We start from the raw sequence: 16,027 nt of genomic DNA on the forward strand, positions 1-16,027 counted from the left end.
CTCTCCAAAAGTGATTGTTTTATCTAGGGTCATATACCTAGACAAGCTAGATTGGCATTTTTGGCGAGTGTGGTTAAGGTTCAAAGTGGGTACATGTGTTAAGCATTCAGAGCCCAATAACTTTAGCAGGTGCTGCTTATTAAGTATAAGCAAATGCAAACTCCACAGGAAGAATTCAAAGACACAAAATCTACATTGTGTGGTCATGTTGTATTAAAAGGCTTCACAAGAACATGTCATTTGTGACCCACTCTACCAAGCAAAATAAGGGTTGTAACTGCTATAAACAAAAAGACATTGTACAAATATAGCATTTCTCCATCTTTATTTCACATTTTTCTATAAAAACTCTTTCCAGGTTTCCAATATTAAAATAAAAATAATACAGGACCAAAACATCTCTGCATCATTAGCAATACAGTTTCCAAGCTTGCTTTTGGGTTAAAAAAAGCAACCCATTCAGCTTGATACATTAATAAATACTTCCAGGGCAATAAACCAGCTTGTTTAAATTTTGTTTCATTTAAAAGTGTATTTTTACACGCTGCAACTGTTGAAATTGAAGGTTTTCTTAAAGTGTCACAAAGGCCCAATATCAAATACTGGTAAATGGTAACAATGCATACCAAATTTGGCATGAACAAAGAGGAGACCGAGATGTCCTGGTAACAATGGATTATATATCCCACCCTTTTTTCTATAACAGCATTTATAGAATACATTTTGGGTCAAATTCCCCATGAATGATGCATTTACCTATGTAAAGTTATATAAAATATTTAACAAAAAAAAACCTGTGGGGAAAAGTAAAACCTTTTGCAGCTTATAAGAAATACTGATATCAAGAAGATTGAATTCAATACTGTGCATGGAAAACCCCTGACTAATCACAATGTGGGAAATGTCTGAAAATCTTGAATTTCTACACCCATACCATATGAGGTTCACAACACAAGTACAGGGTCTCTGTATAACCGGTGGAAAAGCAGAGGGAAAATTCCAGAGCTGTAGTGATCAGAGCATTTTTACCTTTTAAGAAGGGCGTGATGAGCTCATAGCCTGCCAAACACATTTACAACAAAAAAGAAAGTAAAATACAAATGTAGGTTATAAAAAAGGGACCATTCAGAGGCATCGCCTCTTTATATAATCATTTTGGTCCTTGGAGGGACTCAGGATGCTAACGTGGGGGGGGGGGGCAAACTAGAAAAAGGAGTGTAAAAACCTATGTAAAAATATAGTTAGTGTTTTGTATGTCAACAAAGGATGACAGGAAAGAACTGGAAGTGTACAACTTTTTAAACGTTCTACCCCTGTGCTGGAAACTTTTGGCATGTCAGATTTAATGCAAGGTTTCCAAATGTACTCCACAACAGCAATCTAACCATGGTTGTGAGATCTTTTTTCTTTTCAGATTAAACATATAATCAATCAACTTTGTGAGTAACTGAGCAGTGTCCCATATACCTGGGGTATTTGCAGCCCTTGAGGATTCATGTTCAAAAGCAGTGGGTTAAAACCTGTCATCCAGTGCATAGGATAGGCGTGTTAAACACAAAAACGAACAGGGCACTAGACACGGAGTTAGCAAAATTGCACATGGTCAGGAGAAATGTTCAGTGCAAACAACAGCAATTTCTGTGCACATGAAACTGGATTGTAACGTACACATGTAATTGGATGACTGATTCATTTAAAAACTCCAAAAGCAGAGGTTTTAGTGCGGAGGAAAGTGAAACACATGAACCGACTGCTTTTGGCTTACAAACGCATGGACAACACTGCCTTCATTGCAACAATAGAAAGAAGAGTAAACAGAGTGCTGGTATCAACCCAGCTGAGGTCCTATACAAATACTCTTCCACTGCCGGCCTGTAGATCTGCCTCCTTTTGGGGCAATATGCTTCACCTCTTTACAAACAGAAAGATACCTCAAAAGTACCCCTAGTATAAAAGAACAGAAATAGAATATGTTGCTAAAACCATTTTAAATGCATACCACCTCCACCATCCCTCTTGCATGTCAAATGCAGTATCTCATGCTCAATTGAGTAAAAATATTTAAAATTACAGCAAGAGACTAAAAAGAAATTAAAAGTATCAGTATTCAACCCTTAACCCTCAGAGAATAAAAAAAATAAAAAAATCAATCATACAATGCCCCTCCAGGCCCTCTTATACATAAAATACATACATACATATATATAATATATAATATACAGCTTACAGATCTGAAGTTCCATAATTATTCTGAAGCAGAGTTCAACCCTCTACTTGCTCGCCTGAAATACAACCTCTCTCAGTTACAACTGTCATGGGAAGAAGAACACTGATAGGTGATGGCAATCGAGAGGAGAGAGAGCCCGCTGTGAGATGCCTTCACAAGAACCAGTCCCTCTTGCCTCACAGCAGATTTCCTTTGTAAAATGTAATCTCAAAATACAGACGGAATTTTATTAGAGGAAATTAAAATGCAGCTGCATCTAAGGCCAGGTTGGATGAAAAAAAGGCATCAATTCAAATATATATATAAATGCAGATTACAGCCTAGATGTGCTTGTCCATGTATGTGTTCCAAAAACACATACAATTCTATACAAACACTTGCAATGATATGTCAGCTACCAACACGGATTCAATTTTTCCACCATAAACCGAACGAAACCTCTTAAAACTGAAACCTGGTTATATCTGTATTTTGAAAGTACAATAAAGGTTTAATAAACCTGTCAACCTCGTGTGCTTAGGAAGGTTAGAAAGCCTGACACTATTGGGAGTGATGGAATCCTGATTGGTGGAGCCAGGTGGCACAGTGAGAGAGGTCCTATTGATAGGGAGCAGCTGGTCGGCCTCAGACGCTCCCAGGACTGATTCAGGGGCTGGGGATGTTTCAGAGCAAACTGCTCAACATCACAATCTTCCTTTCTCACCCATCCCCCAGGAGGTCATGTAGCGCCAGCCTCCAGATAACTCTGCAGTTTGCGGACCGTTGTCTCATCCAGAGAGAAGAGATCAAAGTCAAAAGTTGTGTTGGTGACATTGAAATGACCCGTCTCCTCAATAAGGTTTACAATCTGAATGAAAAGAATTAAAAATTAGGAAGAAAGAAAGCATCTGCAAAGCTGGAGCAAGTTACAAAATACGGAAACATGTACAAGCAAATCCTCAAGACCTACGAATGAAATAACCCCCCCCCCCACACACACAGCTTCTATTTGCCAAGTTGACATGAGATGCTAGATGTGCTCACCTGCTGAAGTACATTTCTCTCCCGCAAAGCCATCAGCCTCCGGTGTAGTTCCACTAGCTCATCTGTATATGCCTGGAAAGAAGAAGAAAAGCCTCATTGTTATAGCCAATACAACCAGGGGGGTAACATATTGGTGACATGCAGGTCAAACCTACAAAACAATGAAGTCTCTGATTTAAATGCAACAGTTGGGGATTACCTTGTCGTATACACCTTTCTTCAGCATCTTGTCCGATTTAGTACAGCTCTCTGGGCTTCTTCGGCCAGTGGTCTGTGCATCAAAGCAAAAGAGCACAATCAAGAAGAGAGGTGGTATGGAAAAAAAAAAAGCCACTATGAAGGATACGGTTTCTCTGGTACATGACAGTAGCCCAATAGCTTCTGAAGTCTAAACATTATTTGCCTCCAAAGCAATTGACTGCCGAAGTGTGGTTTAAATGAATCTAACCCCTTTTTGAACATGGTCTCCCATTGTCCAACTAAACAAAATAAAAGTAAAAACCGGTTGGTTTCCCAAAGAGAGTAAAATAACTTGTGACCTCCTGTAATATAAACTCATTTAATTAAAGAGTGGTACATACATACATTGATATGCAAAACATTTACTCCCAATTTACCTTATTATTAGCAGGGGGCATTTTCTGTATGGGGGCAGCTCCACGGCTAGGGGCGCAAGAGTCGTCACTGCTGTCACTGTCACTAAGACTTATCCTGTCAGTCAAAAAACATGTTGTTATTAATACAGGAAAGACCCAGTATCACAGAGTCTGATGTCTAGCATACTAACTTCATGACTGTGGATAAGAAAGGGTCCACAATCAACATACAACACAGCCCTGTCCTAGCTGCTGACCCAAAAGGTGACATAAACATGCCAAAATTATTTCCAAGACTGATACAAGTTTAGCAACTCGTAATTGCAAATTATTCCAAAAATGTATATGGTCATTTGAAATTTTGTACAGTACCATTTATGGGTCGATTATGCATCTGAACTCCCTATGTTACTCAAAGAACATCATGCACTATTTTCCAGAACTTTTCAGAGATCCAACAGGGGTTTGCATCCCATGGATTTCTGCAGTATGGAAGGATTCCTCTGGTCTGTCAGCAGTGACTTCACTAGAGAGCAATACCTGAAGTTCAGGTCACTAAATGTATTTTAAGTTCAGGCCATTGATTTTGTTTCCAGCAGATAATGAAGAAATCAGGCAGTCAGCTGACCATGTGGTCTGGTAGAAGACTGCAGGACATACAGCACATCCATACATTTACATATCCAATAATTGTATGAAGTAATAGCACTTCCACTACAGAAACACTTTTGATTGTAAATGAAATATATAGCTTGAAGTGATTGTAATACATCATCAAAAAGGTGCTCACCGAGAATCTCTGCCAGTTGTCTTGGTCTTTGGAGCTGATTCTTCCCCACAGGAGCTATCATCGTCTGATTCCTCCGACTGAAGATCCTCCACCATGGATCTCAGGAGGCCTAGTATGTAAAAGCAAGAAACAGGTTCTTTAAGCGATTTCTGGAACATATTCATAGCTTGAAGCTATAACAACCAAATGACAAAATGTTATTGACCACAATTAAAATTTTAATACTGTGCTAAAGTACTGGAAAACAATAATAATAAAAAAAACTAGAACGCACCAAGCGTAAAAGAAAAAAAAAACGGCAGACTGTAGGACACGTTAGTGATATTTGCATACTGATGGGGGATATGTGTAAGAATTGGAACAAATGTTCTCAAAACTTAGTGATAGCTAACAACAAAGTCAATATAAAGCATTACCAAATACATTGATACATTCCAGCACACATCTAATTGTACTGTGTGTGCTGGGTCCTGGGGTATTATGGTCAACGAACTTAACACCCATTAAGATTCTCCATTCACTTATCAACTGTGACAGAGCTACAAAGCAACAAAATAATAAGCTGCCTTTCTTAACATTGTACTAATGTGTATTTACCTTGGCTATGATGCTGCGGGGGTTCAAAATCCGACTCTGAGCTCGAGTCAGAACTGGAGCTGCTGTTGGAGGGACTGGATGGGACTGACTGAACGTTAACATGCAAGAGATCGGAAAAGAAAAATGAAAGCTTAACAAAGAATTCAAATAAAGCAGACAAATAAGCAATATTCTCTTGTATTGTTAGAATACAATGCTATATGTTTTTATATTTGTAGTACAGAGCAGGAAATAATATATGCTATACTATTTGTGTAACTGTCCAATAGAAACATTTTGTTTTACAGGACAATTACTTTATCTGAAATGTTACACAGTTTTTAAATACCTTACTGTTATAAACCCTACAGGTCACTGACCGCAGGACTGACTGCATGTAGAAAGATACAAAATATGGATTTGCTCATCATTTTACAAATGTATATCTTACCATATAAAAATGTATATCTTACTCCACTTTCAGATGAAAGTCTAATAGATATATCTATCTATCTTGGAATATAAATGTATATATAGATAAATCATTTAGTATAGAAAAAAGATTAGCCACAAAGGACGTGGTATGCCCTCTGAAAGTTTTTGCAGGGACGTAACATTGTGTCCTCCATCCTAAAGGGGTTAAACATTGACGCATTCGTTTGATCTCAAATCAGAAAACAATTTACAGCGAAACAGCAGATTTAGCACCTGGACTTAACCTGTTCCTGACATGAAAGAGTTCACTTACTTCTGATTTTGATGACCCATCATCATCAGAGTTTGAATCTTCAGCCTCTGTAGACTTCTTAACCTCACTATCAGGCTTAGGTCTATCCACCTTGGTAATGGGTTTTTCTTTAAGCGGCTTCTTTTCTGGATAAGAAGAGGTGGTGGAAGTTGTGACAGGATTAGGAGGTCCTCGAGGGGACGTTCCAGACATAGGAAGCCCTTTGGAACTACCCTTCTTAAGTTTCTTGGTCATTGATTTTGGTGAATCAGAGTTTGGGGGCCTCTTGCTGCTGGGCTTAATATCAGCAGGAACACTTTTTGGAGACATGTTTTCAGGCTTGGGTTCTTTGAGGGTCATTTTCTGCTCCTTGAAGGCAACTTTAACAGGTGCTTTCTCTTCTTTAGGAGGTTTGATTTCAGCAGGTTTTCGGGAGGAGGTTTCCTTGTTTTGTTTATTTCCTTCACTCTCCTTAGTTTTGCTTTCTGAATCTTTTCTTGGCCGCTCCCGGTGCTCCTTTGTTACCTTATGGGGTTTTGAAGTCTTGCTGTCCTTGTTTCCATCCTGTAAAATATACTTATATTACAAAGAATGGGCAACAATTGCTCAAAGAGCATATTTTGACTAATAAAAATAACAAAACCACAAGATGTTTCTGAAAAGCTCTAGCTTTCTAGCTCTATTATGGCTTTTCCCATTTAATCTAAACAAAAAAACTAAAAAGGGGGTAGTATATTAGTAAGTAAGGACCACTAACCTTTGAGCCATGAGATGGCTTAGCTTTCTTTGGGTCTGAAAAGGCAGATAGGGGGATTGTTGGTAGCATTGGGTAATCTGGACTCGGTCTGGACACAGTCTCTGCTCCCTCTGGCATAACCATCACCTGAAAGCCACAACACAGGGTGGTGCAATGGTCTATATTTTGATAAACAAGAACAACAACTTGCCCCCCATGGTTTAGCCATCAAGATGCTCCTGTTCCTTAAGTCTGAATAACTATAGCAGAAGAGTTCCTGCACAGATTTCTAAGAGGAATTCAGCCTGATGTCGCTAACGTGTTCATAAAGCACAGCATTGATCTGTACATACACATATTTATATAAAACTAAGGGATGCTGGACCCCCCCCCCCGTTTATTATTTTCTTCCTCTTGTTTGCATTTCAGTGTATTCAGAATGACTCAACGTCTAGTCTACGTTTAAGCGTTACTTCCCTAATCACTAATGTGCCACCAGATGAAGCGATAAACGAAACGCGTAGTGTGTGTTGACGACATCGGGAGGAGGAGTAGCATTACGGAAGAGGATCAGAGGACTAAGACGGCGTCTCTTTGTGGTAGCGCTGCTACGAAGTTTGAAGCCTGGACTCTGTAACATCCGAAACGGTGGACAAGTTTGTCTTTCTTTTATACATTAAAATTATCGTTTTTATCTACTCCCCTCCGCTGCCTACCTTCTTTATCTACAAATACCAGTGTGGGATAAAAGAAACTCCAAAGGAGATCATCACACTCTATGTATGGGCATATTTATGCCCTTTAAATTGTAAGGGTCCGATCTGCTTAATAGCGTGTTTTTTTTGAGACCTACTTTGATATACTACACCATAATTTTTTTCTTTCTTTTTTCTCTTCCCTTTCTATATGAGCCTTTTGGATACTGTGTGTGGGAACTCTCGCTGGAAGGGTATCTTTGTATATATTATTTCCTGTTTCTCGTATATGTTTATTTGCCCAGCTATATAAACTATGCCTGGTGCCAATAAAGTGTGTTTCTTGCATCCTGACTGATGTGTAGTGCCATGATTGGTGGTACGGTTCTTTGGGAGACCCCCCCCCCCCAGAGGAACAGCTTTACTCTGAGCATAGCTGGCTTTTGCCGCAAGGAAGACATCAGCGTTCTGTTACAAATACATATGCAGTTCTTTGTATAAGTGATGAACATGCCAATGCTGCAAAGGAAAAGTAAGATATCTGCCTATTTTAAGAAACGTGTAGCTTCCATCCAACAATTACCCCTCCAGCTTTCAGTAGTTTTCGTCGGAACTCCTTTGTGGGGTTATTGAATGTCAGCTTTTCGCAGCGTAGATGATTTACTGGTGGATTCCCTTCCAAGTTCAAGAACAAGTCATAAGTAAAGCAGACCCTTTTGGGCTCCTCCTGCAGAACAAGGGACGAAAGGAAACATATTGGTGACAGAAACTTATGAATCGTTACTTGTGGCTATCAATTGATGCGCATACAAATAAAACACTTAAGACTTGTATTACCTTGTTTTTGAAGTACACTTCAATAGGCAGGATGAAACCAGCATACCCACTCTCTTCTACTTTATAGGGAGGTTCCTTGCACACTAAAAGACAAGCAAAATAAGGAAACCCAATGCATTTTATGCAATTTTGACATTTTCATGAAAATGCCGTTTAATAGCCAAACTAAACTTTACAGAGTCTGCGGGCATGTCATTAACCCATTTAAGAGCCATAAGTCTGTGGCCAACTTGCAAGTTAATAAGTGTGTTTTTCCTTTCTCTTCTAGGTAAGGGAATGTATATGCCTGCTCATGAGGGGTATACAAAGTTCCGGAAAACACATATGTTCACCAGATAAGGTAACTCAAGGTGTACCTACATAGCAACTGTAGGTAGCATAATGTTTTTAAATAAACTCAGCGTTCATACTTCAAGAAACAGCATTCTCCTTGTTTTTTCTTTTAATGGTGCATCATGTAGGAACACAATGTCAAACATATGCGCCAAACAAATGTCTATAAATGGTCCACCCATGCTTTATAACAAGGTATTACAATATTCTTATCCTGAAATGAGATTACCAATGGCGGAATACATACTCTGCGGTAACTAATTGTAACAAGCCTTACATGCCACGTAAGATTGTTCCTGGGAGACTTGTCCAACCATGCAGCAGGGTTACTCACCACGTTTAGGTTTGGGGAAGCTGTCATGCAGCCTGAAGACCACCTTTTCTACAAAATGCTGAATGTCACACTGCTCTGGGCCACGAACAAAGACCATCCAGTCATGGGTGAATCCCTCTGTAGTTGGCTTCTTCCTCAACTGGGCACGGTGACCCAGCTCCAGTTTCACCTGTACAGTGCACTAAAAAAAACTAAAAGTCAGAACCCTGTCTTTATCCAAATTGTTCATGTGCGCATTCCAAGGTTATAAACCAAAGATGGACTGCGCCGACATAAAATATTTTTCAGTGCGGTAACACCTGATAACAAAAAGTACTTGAAGGTTTTTTCATGTTTTTTTATTAAAAAAAGACAAGCACCCAATTCTAGCACCCAAACGCTTAACTTACTTAGTACTCATCAAAAATGACACGATTGCTCCTTTTATTGAGAGGAAATCTACCCCATGGTAACGAGAGTACCAACAGAAAACATTTGCAAGAAAATTCAAATTATAGAAATGCAGTTCTGCTCAAGAGATGGAGCACATGCACATAGACTTCATTTAGATCTGGAGCCATGGCAGTGGTATTGCTTCCACTAAAAAACACTTTTATTATAACTTCCAATAGTAATTCTCTGAAAATATTAAGTCAAGTCCATATTTGCAGATACTGACTTGCCTCAATGAGCCAGGAACACAATTGTGCAAACTAAATAAGCAGAACAGTACGGTGTCTATTATGTGTGAAAAGGTGAGCATGACCCTTTCCAGGCACACACAAACAAGAAATGGCTTCTTTTTTTTTTTGTCGTGACAATAAACTACCCTTAAGAGTTTAATTGTCACAGGGTTTGGTTTGGCTTCCTGTGGTGACGAAAATGTGTTGAAACCTTAAACCTTAAAAATATTTGCTTCAATAATGATGGATAGAATGTTTAAAGGAAAAGCATAGTCCACAAAACTTTATTTTTAAAACATTTTGTAGTGTATTTGCATTGGTCTCCAACTCATTTTACTGCAAGCAAATAGGTTCACACATTTTTCAGTCATTCCTACACCAGTAGCTAAACCCCCATAGAAATCCCATTGTATTACTTGTATCAAAACATTGAAGTTCTGATAGCATAAATGTGATTGGCCGCTGCTACTCCATTGATTTCAAAGGGAGTACTACTGAGTGCGTGCAAGTACACTGACAGATGCTCCTTGCTTCCAGTAGAGCCAGCTAGAGGATACACACATAACTATATAAATAATTTGCATACGGTAAAACGCACCAGATTCCATGTAAAATGAATGTGATAATGAGGTTGGAGTGGAATGAAACAGCAGAATTTGTTTCTACTTCATAAGAGCAACAAATGATGAGGTCCTCTAACTTTTCTGGCTCGGTGAGACTTTAGCCATGGTAGTCTAATAGAAGGTGCCCATGTGGGTCTTCAAAGTACAGCGAGCCCCATGACAGGAGTTCATGATACGAGTTCTTTACTTTGATGACCCACACTGCACAAAGGAGCAAAGCTGAAGATGTCTGCACAGAACGAGGCACTGACATCCGACTCCCTTCAGTAGATCACCATAATTGAGGACCACTATGTACCAGAATATTGTCCCAACAGGCCAACAATGCTCCCGGTCTGAGTACACCATAAAGTTCTTTGTCTTAACTTGTTGTTGTTTTCTCCTACTTTCAACTATTTTTGCCTGTTACTCAAAAAAATAAAGCCTAAGATGATTACTCCACTTAATAGTAAAACAAACACCAAATGTAATGTTATGACACAGGCATAAACAGACACACACACAAGCTGTGTCACTGCAATGACAAATTGCAGAACTAGATCTCCCTAAGGCTGGAAACCTACCTTCATCTGACAGGCACAGAAGCACATAAAACATACTATAACATTTCAAAATGATGTTGGAACCTTAGAGGGGCAAAGGAATTGTAGATATTCATGTCAACTGAGCACCACAGCCTGTGTGGCAGAATTACGTGACCAATGCATTTCAAGTTGGGCTCAGCTAGAAGTGTATTGTACCCTGACATTCTGTGTAGCCACCCTGTGCCCCTTTACATTTTTATGGTGCTCCCCTTGCAAATGTATGGGGGCATTATGAAGAATCCCTCTTAATATGCATTTCCCCTCACGTCGCTGCTATTTCTCATGCAGATCTCCTTGCACATTATACACTTACCTCTGGTCAGCTCCAGCTCTGGAGAACGCTGCAGGCTGGTCTATCCAGACCTATGTGCTTACATGGAAAGCGCTCCCGCTGTTTGGCTGCTTCAAGCAGCCAATCAGCAGCAAGAATCGTCTATGGACAGAACAACTGTTTCTACCTCAGGAAAGTGTCTTTTATCAGAAGAATACATAGTACAATGTTTAGAGAGTACTTTAATATGCATTCTCCTTTTGCAGGGTCACTTAACTTTACCTTTACATGCAATAAAAACTTGGGGCATGACTACCCTCGCATGGCTAAGAGTCAAAGGCTAACGCATCATATCTTGACATACAGACTAATTAGCCAGTGTACAAGAGTAGCAGAAGTGATAAAAATATTCACCTATAAGGCAGAGGAACAGAGAAACTTAATTTCTCCCATCTCTCTCCTTTTCAATTCCACTTTATTTGCGTACCTGGAGACTTTACAGACTAGCCAATCCTTGTTAGAGATTAAACTTTGAATTGTCCAATCGCTGAGGTTCAATTTTAGTAACTGAACTAAAGGAGCGAAACGGTTCCTATAACAGTTTTTAGGTAACCCATTAGTTGTCAGGAGGTAAAGATTTTCTTATTTAAGTCAGCTGGGATTTTTCGATAACATACAGAAAATGAAGTAGCCAGCTCGAAGATCACAAGCTTAGTTATTTGAAGTTGTCCCGAAAATACACGTCACTCATATTGTGAAAAGCATCCAGTCTAACCTGCCAATGCCTTTAAAGACACATTCCAGCACTTAAAACTACTAAAACACACAATGGAGTACTTCAACACCTGCGCCAATATGCATGCTGTAAAATGCAACATACATAAAAATATGGGAAATGGGGCGGAAAGAGGCAAATGCATATGGGGGATACTGTAGAAACCACCCCCCCATTTATTTGCAAACGCAACACCATGAAAATTTAAAGGGACCACACAGCTATAATATGATATATATATATATATATATATAGCTTTGCATCACTAAAGGTAACCCTAACAGTCGCTAACACGGACCTTCAGCCAATGTTCAAAAGCATGGCGAGACATAGAAATAAGTGCAGTCATTGTAATCGACATTATCCCAAAGATATACTACATACCAGAGTAACCATGGCTGGTATGCAACATATTTATAACGCTAAACATTAGAAATGGCTACGTGAATGGGATTCCAGTTCTAGGTCCTCTAATACTGTATGCTAATTTAAAACATCCCATACAGGCAGTGGGTTATTTTATTGACTGCTGACTTCAAATGAAAATATTTCATCAATTGATCAGCTAGAACATTTTTAACTTAAGTTAAAGGGCCAGTCTGGTGTCCCATACAACCACATCAATGATTACCACATATTAAAGAACATTCCAAGTACTTTAATATGCATTACATACCTGGGGAGGGGGGGGGCAAACAAAGTACTTACCTCGCGTGAAGCTGCAGCTTCACCTGTGCAGCATACAGTCCCCTTCCCAGTCCTGTGTTTTTTGTTTGCACCACTTTTTGGCTGCTGAAGCAACCAATCAGCAGCAAGAAAACACTTGCACTGAAACCAATAGGAGAGCTTTCCTTACATTAGACTCCCCTGACCATGCGAAGTACAGCATGCATGAGCTTTGGCGAGCTAGATATGTGTTTGACCGAGCATATCTCCTGCAAGCTTAGGAGCTGGAGGACAGGAGAAAGACGCAAGTGCGTCATAGTTCTTTCCAGTACAAAACTATCTTACCACTCATCAAAATACCCCAAGATAGTTATATCAGTACCTGAATAGCCAAGCACCTGTATTTCTGTATCGGTGGTCTTAATTTGTATCCCTTGGTTGCCACCACTTTTATTCTTCCCATATTTTTACCTTGCCCGTTTTATTTTGGAACCTCTCCTCCCAAAACATCGAACACAGCACTTGTACTGCTCTGTTTGCATTACCCTAGCTACCCGGTTTTTTTTTTTTTAATTAATTATGTTATACTTAGCGTAGGGATCTGGCTTTCACACAATCTGGTTGGTGGCTTGTTTCACTTGTGAACTAGAACGCTAACGTATAAGTCATCGTAGGTGCTGGCTGCTTCTGAACACCTGGCACCAAAGCTCCACAAACTTACATCAATTCTAGGGGTCGTGGCTACATGTCTTCGTCCCACAGTAAATAGGAATTACTTAAAAGCAGGGTCATCTTCAGAGAAAGAGACGACTCACTAGTTGGTCCATATTTCGGGTGACCTCTGTAACTTGTAAATAGACTTCCTGTGCTTGACATACTTTTTGTTTTACCACCGCGTCCATTCATCATCACTCTTAGTTGCATGGCAAGATGCATGGTAAGATTCTCTTACACATGCTCACACAAACCCACATATATTATATAGCTCTCTCGCACATGCTTAGCTCTTACACGTGTGCACACGTACATGCTTGTTTGGCTTTCCTTCTATGCACACACATGCGAATGCGTCTATCTGACACACACTTGCACACTGACTATAACTGAGGCAGACAAGGGTGAAAGCATACAAGACGCTTTTGAGGCTACTTTCTTGCACGCATACACACACACACACATCTAAAATATTGATGTTTATCAGACATATTTTTGTGCGTGCGTGCGTGTATGCAAGACATGTGCGGGTTAATTGAAAAACCTAAATTCTAAACATGCACTTTCATTAAGTGACAGCTTCAGAGTTTCACGTGCAAGAGTTGAGCAGGCCCTGTCTTATGTATAGTTTTTTTGCAGAAGACGCATGCGGAGGTTGGTTATTTATAATGCTTAGCGAAGTCACCTACAATGAATACTATATGTGTGTACGGGGGGGGGGGGGTGCCAGTGTGTGACATGAAGAGACACTTCACTGGCACTCATGGCCGTCCCTCATATAAACATTTTTAGGGTATCTGACACATACACAGGACTGTCCACCCATCATACACAGACCTGTCCCTCGCACACTTTATATACGAGAACCTGCATTGACTCTTCCATCCACTATTGTTTATCAAGCTCTGATTCGCATCATGCTGCTATTCTCTCTTTTTCTTTCTTTCTCTCTTTCTCTCTCTTTCTTTCTCTCTCTCTCTCTCTCTCTCTCTCTCTCTCTCACACACACACACACTCTCTCACTATCTCTCTCTCTCTTTCGCTGGTTGCCTCAGCATCTGACTCTCTGCTTTCTTCGCAACTCTATTTCGTCATTTCATTTCAGAATTTTCTTTTGATGACCTAAACCACGGTGCTCGTCGTTCTCTCTGTCAATACCTTTCTTTCTCTATTAATACCTGGCTGTCCATGTCTCTCTCCTGCGGCAGTCTCTTCTTCCTCTTGACTATTTACGACATCTACGACCTCATTCTCCAGCATCAAAATAGCCTGATTCTCGGCTTTGACTCGTATACAATGAGACGAGAATGTCACAAATCCAGGCAGGCCCCACAGCCCCAGACTAGGCCCAAACCCCCCCTCGCAGCTTGCAATGGACCACTCCGCCCTCGGTACCCTCAGCCGGGATACCGGAATGTTCCACTTTGGATCAGACCAATCGGAAGATACTAAAGGGGCGGTACTTCCTATCAGGAAGGGACTGTGGAGAAAGAATGGGTGGGCAAATGCTTCCGATAGGTAGAGCTGCTCTGATCGACATAATAAATCTCTAATAGCTGGCTGACATGTTGTTTCCATGGTGATGTAGCTGTTCGTGCCCCACATTCCCTTACTACAATCCCGACCCTACACTCTCTTAAAGACACACACACACGTTAATATTGTCCAGGGACTATTGTTTTAAATAAAACAAATTTTGTAGCGATTCGAAATCGTTTACAATTAAAATTTGTACAAAGATTTGTCCCTGTTGTAGCATTTGTTTCCTACACGATATTTGCGATTATACAGCACAAGCCACATTAGGGATTATGTTTAAAAATGTCACGAAGGTTGTACTAGTGAACCGGTGAGCACAATGCCTCATGGACACCCAAATTCTTTCACCCCTTTAAGTACCTTATTTCTAGGTGCTGAGAATGTTTGGAAGGGTCAGGGTCCTTGAAGTCACAATAATATGTACAGAAACAGCAGAAATTGTGTTTAACCCTTTAGGACGAAGGCATTTTTACACTTTGAAACAAGCATTTTCAACATTTCCCTGTTCAACTGTAATCTCTCACTTTCTCATTTGGTGTACGCACAAATTATATATATATATATATATATATATATATATATATATATATATATATTTACCGATATTCATTTATATAATAAATTAATTAGAAATATTACAAACTAAATTCAATTAATTAAAAATATATCAAAAGTGAAAAACTGTTTTACAGTTTTGCTTATAATACTAGTGCAAGTGAGACATAAAAACTCAAAATATATCCGTATATCTGTCGAGTTTGGATACACATCATGTGCCTAGGATTTTCATTTATTTTGGCAGTTACAGGGTAAATATTAAAATTTGGTATTCTGAGGCTCCCTTTGGTATTGATTTATGTGATGGCCCGAGCTGTGTATTGTGTATCGATGCCACCGGCCCCCACGTGTATTTGTGCACTCCAGCAAGCCCCCATTGTGTATTTATGCCCCCAGCCAGCCCCACATTGTATATTTATCCCACCAGACAGCCCCCCTTTAGTATTGATTAATGTGATACCCCAGCAAGCACCCCCTTGTGAATTAATGCCCCCACACCCTTGCGTATTGCCCCCAGCCAGCCCCACATTGTGTATTTATGCCACCTAGCCAGCCCCCCTTAGTATCAAATCTGTGTTGCTCGCATTCTGCACGAACAACCTCTGTTTTACCGCCCAGGGGAAGCAGACCCGCAGCAAGGTCATGTGACGTACATGACTCCGCTAAGTTCCTGCATCACCTCGGCGGTACAACAAACAACGCACAGGTTAGTAGCGGGCCCCTGTGGAAGTGATCGTGGGGGTCGCCCGGGCCCCCTAGAG

At 40.1% G+C, this 16,027-nt stretch overlaps 1 protein-coding gene across 1 annotated transcript; it reads right to left on the reverse strand.

The window, feature by feature from the left end:
- Positions 1-310: 310 nt before the first annotated feature.
- On the reverse strand, positions 311-14,558 carry MLLT1 (MLLT1 super elongation complex subunit). Its single transcript, XM_053462276.1, has 12 exons — positions 14,348-14,558; positions 8,875-9,055; positions 8,208-8,290; positions 7,954-8,097; positions 6,697-6,822; positions 5,961-6,503; positions 5,234-5,321; positions 4,637-4,745; positions 3,868-3,961; positions 3,450-3,521; positions 3,251-3,322; positions 311-3,074 (listed from the first exon to the last, which is right to left on the reverse strand). Exons 1-12 carry the CDS (start codon positions 14,357-14,359, stop codon positions 2,946-2,948), a joined length of 1,653 nt encoding a protein of 550 aa, XP_053318251.1. The 5' UTR covers positions 14,360-14,558; the 3' UTR covers positions 311-2,945.
- Positions 14,559-16,027: the final 1,469 nt, after the last annotated feature.

This window comes from Spea bombifrons, chromosome 1 (genome assembly GCF_027358695.1).
Source record: "Spea bombifrons isolate aSpeBom1 chromosome 1, aSpeBom1.2.pri, whole genome shotgun sequence".
NCBI lineage: Eukaryota > Metazoa > Chordata > Amphibia > Anura > Pelobatidae > Spea > Spea bombifrons.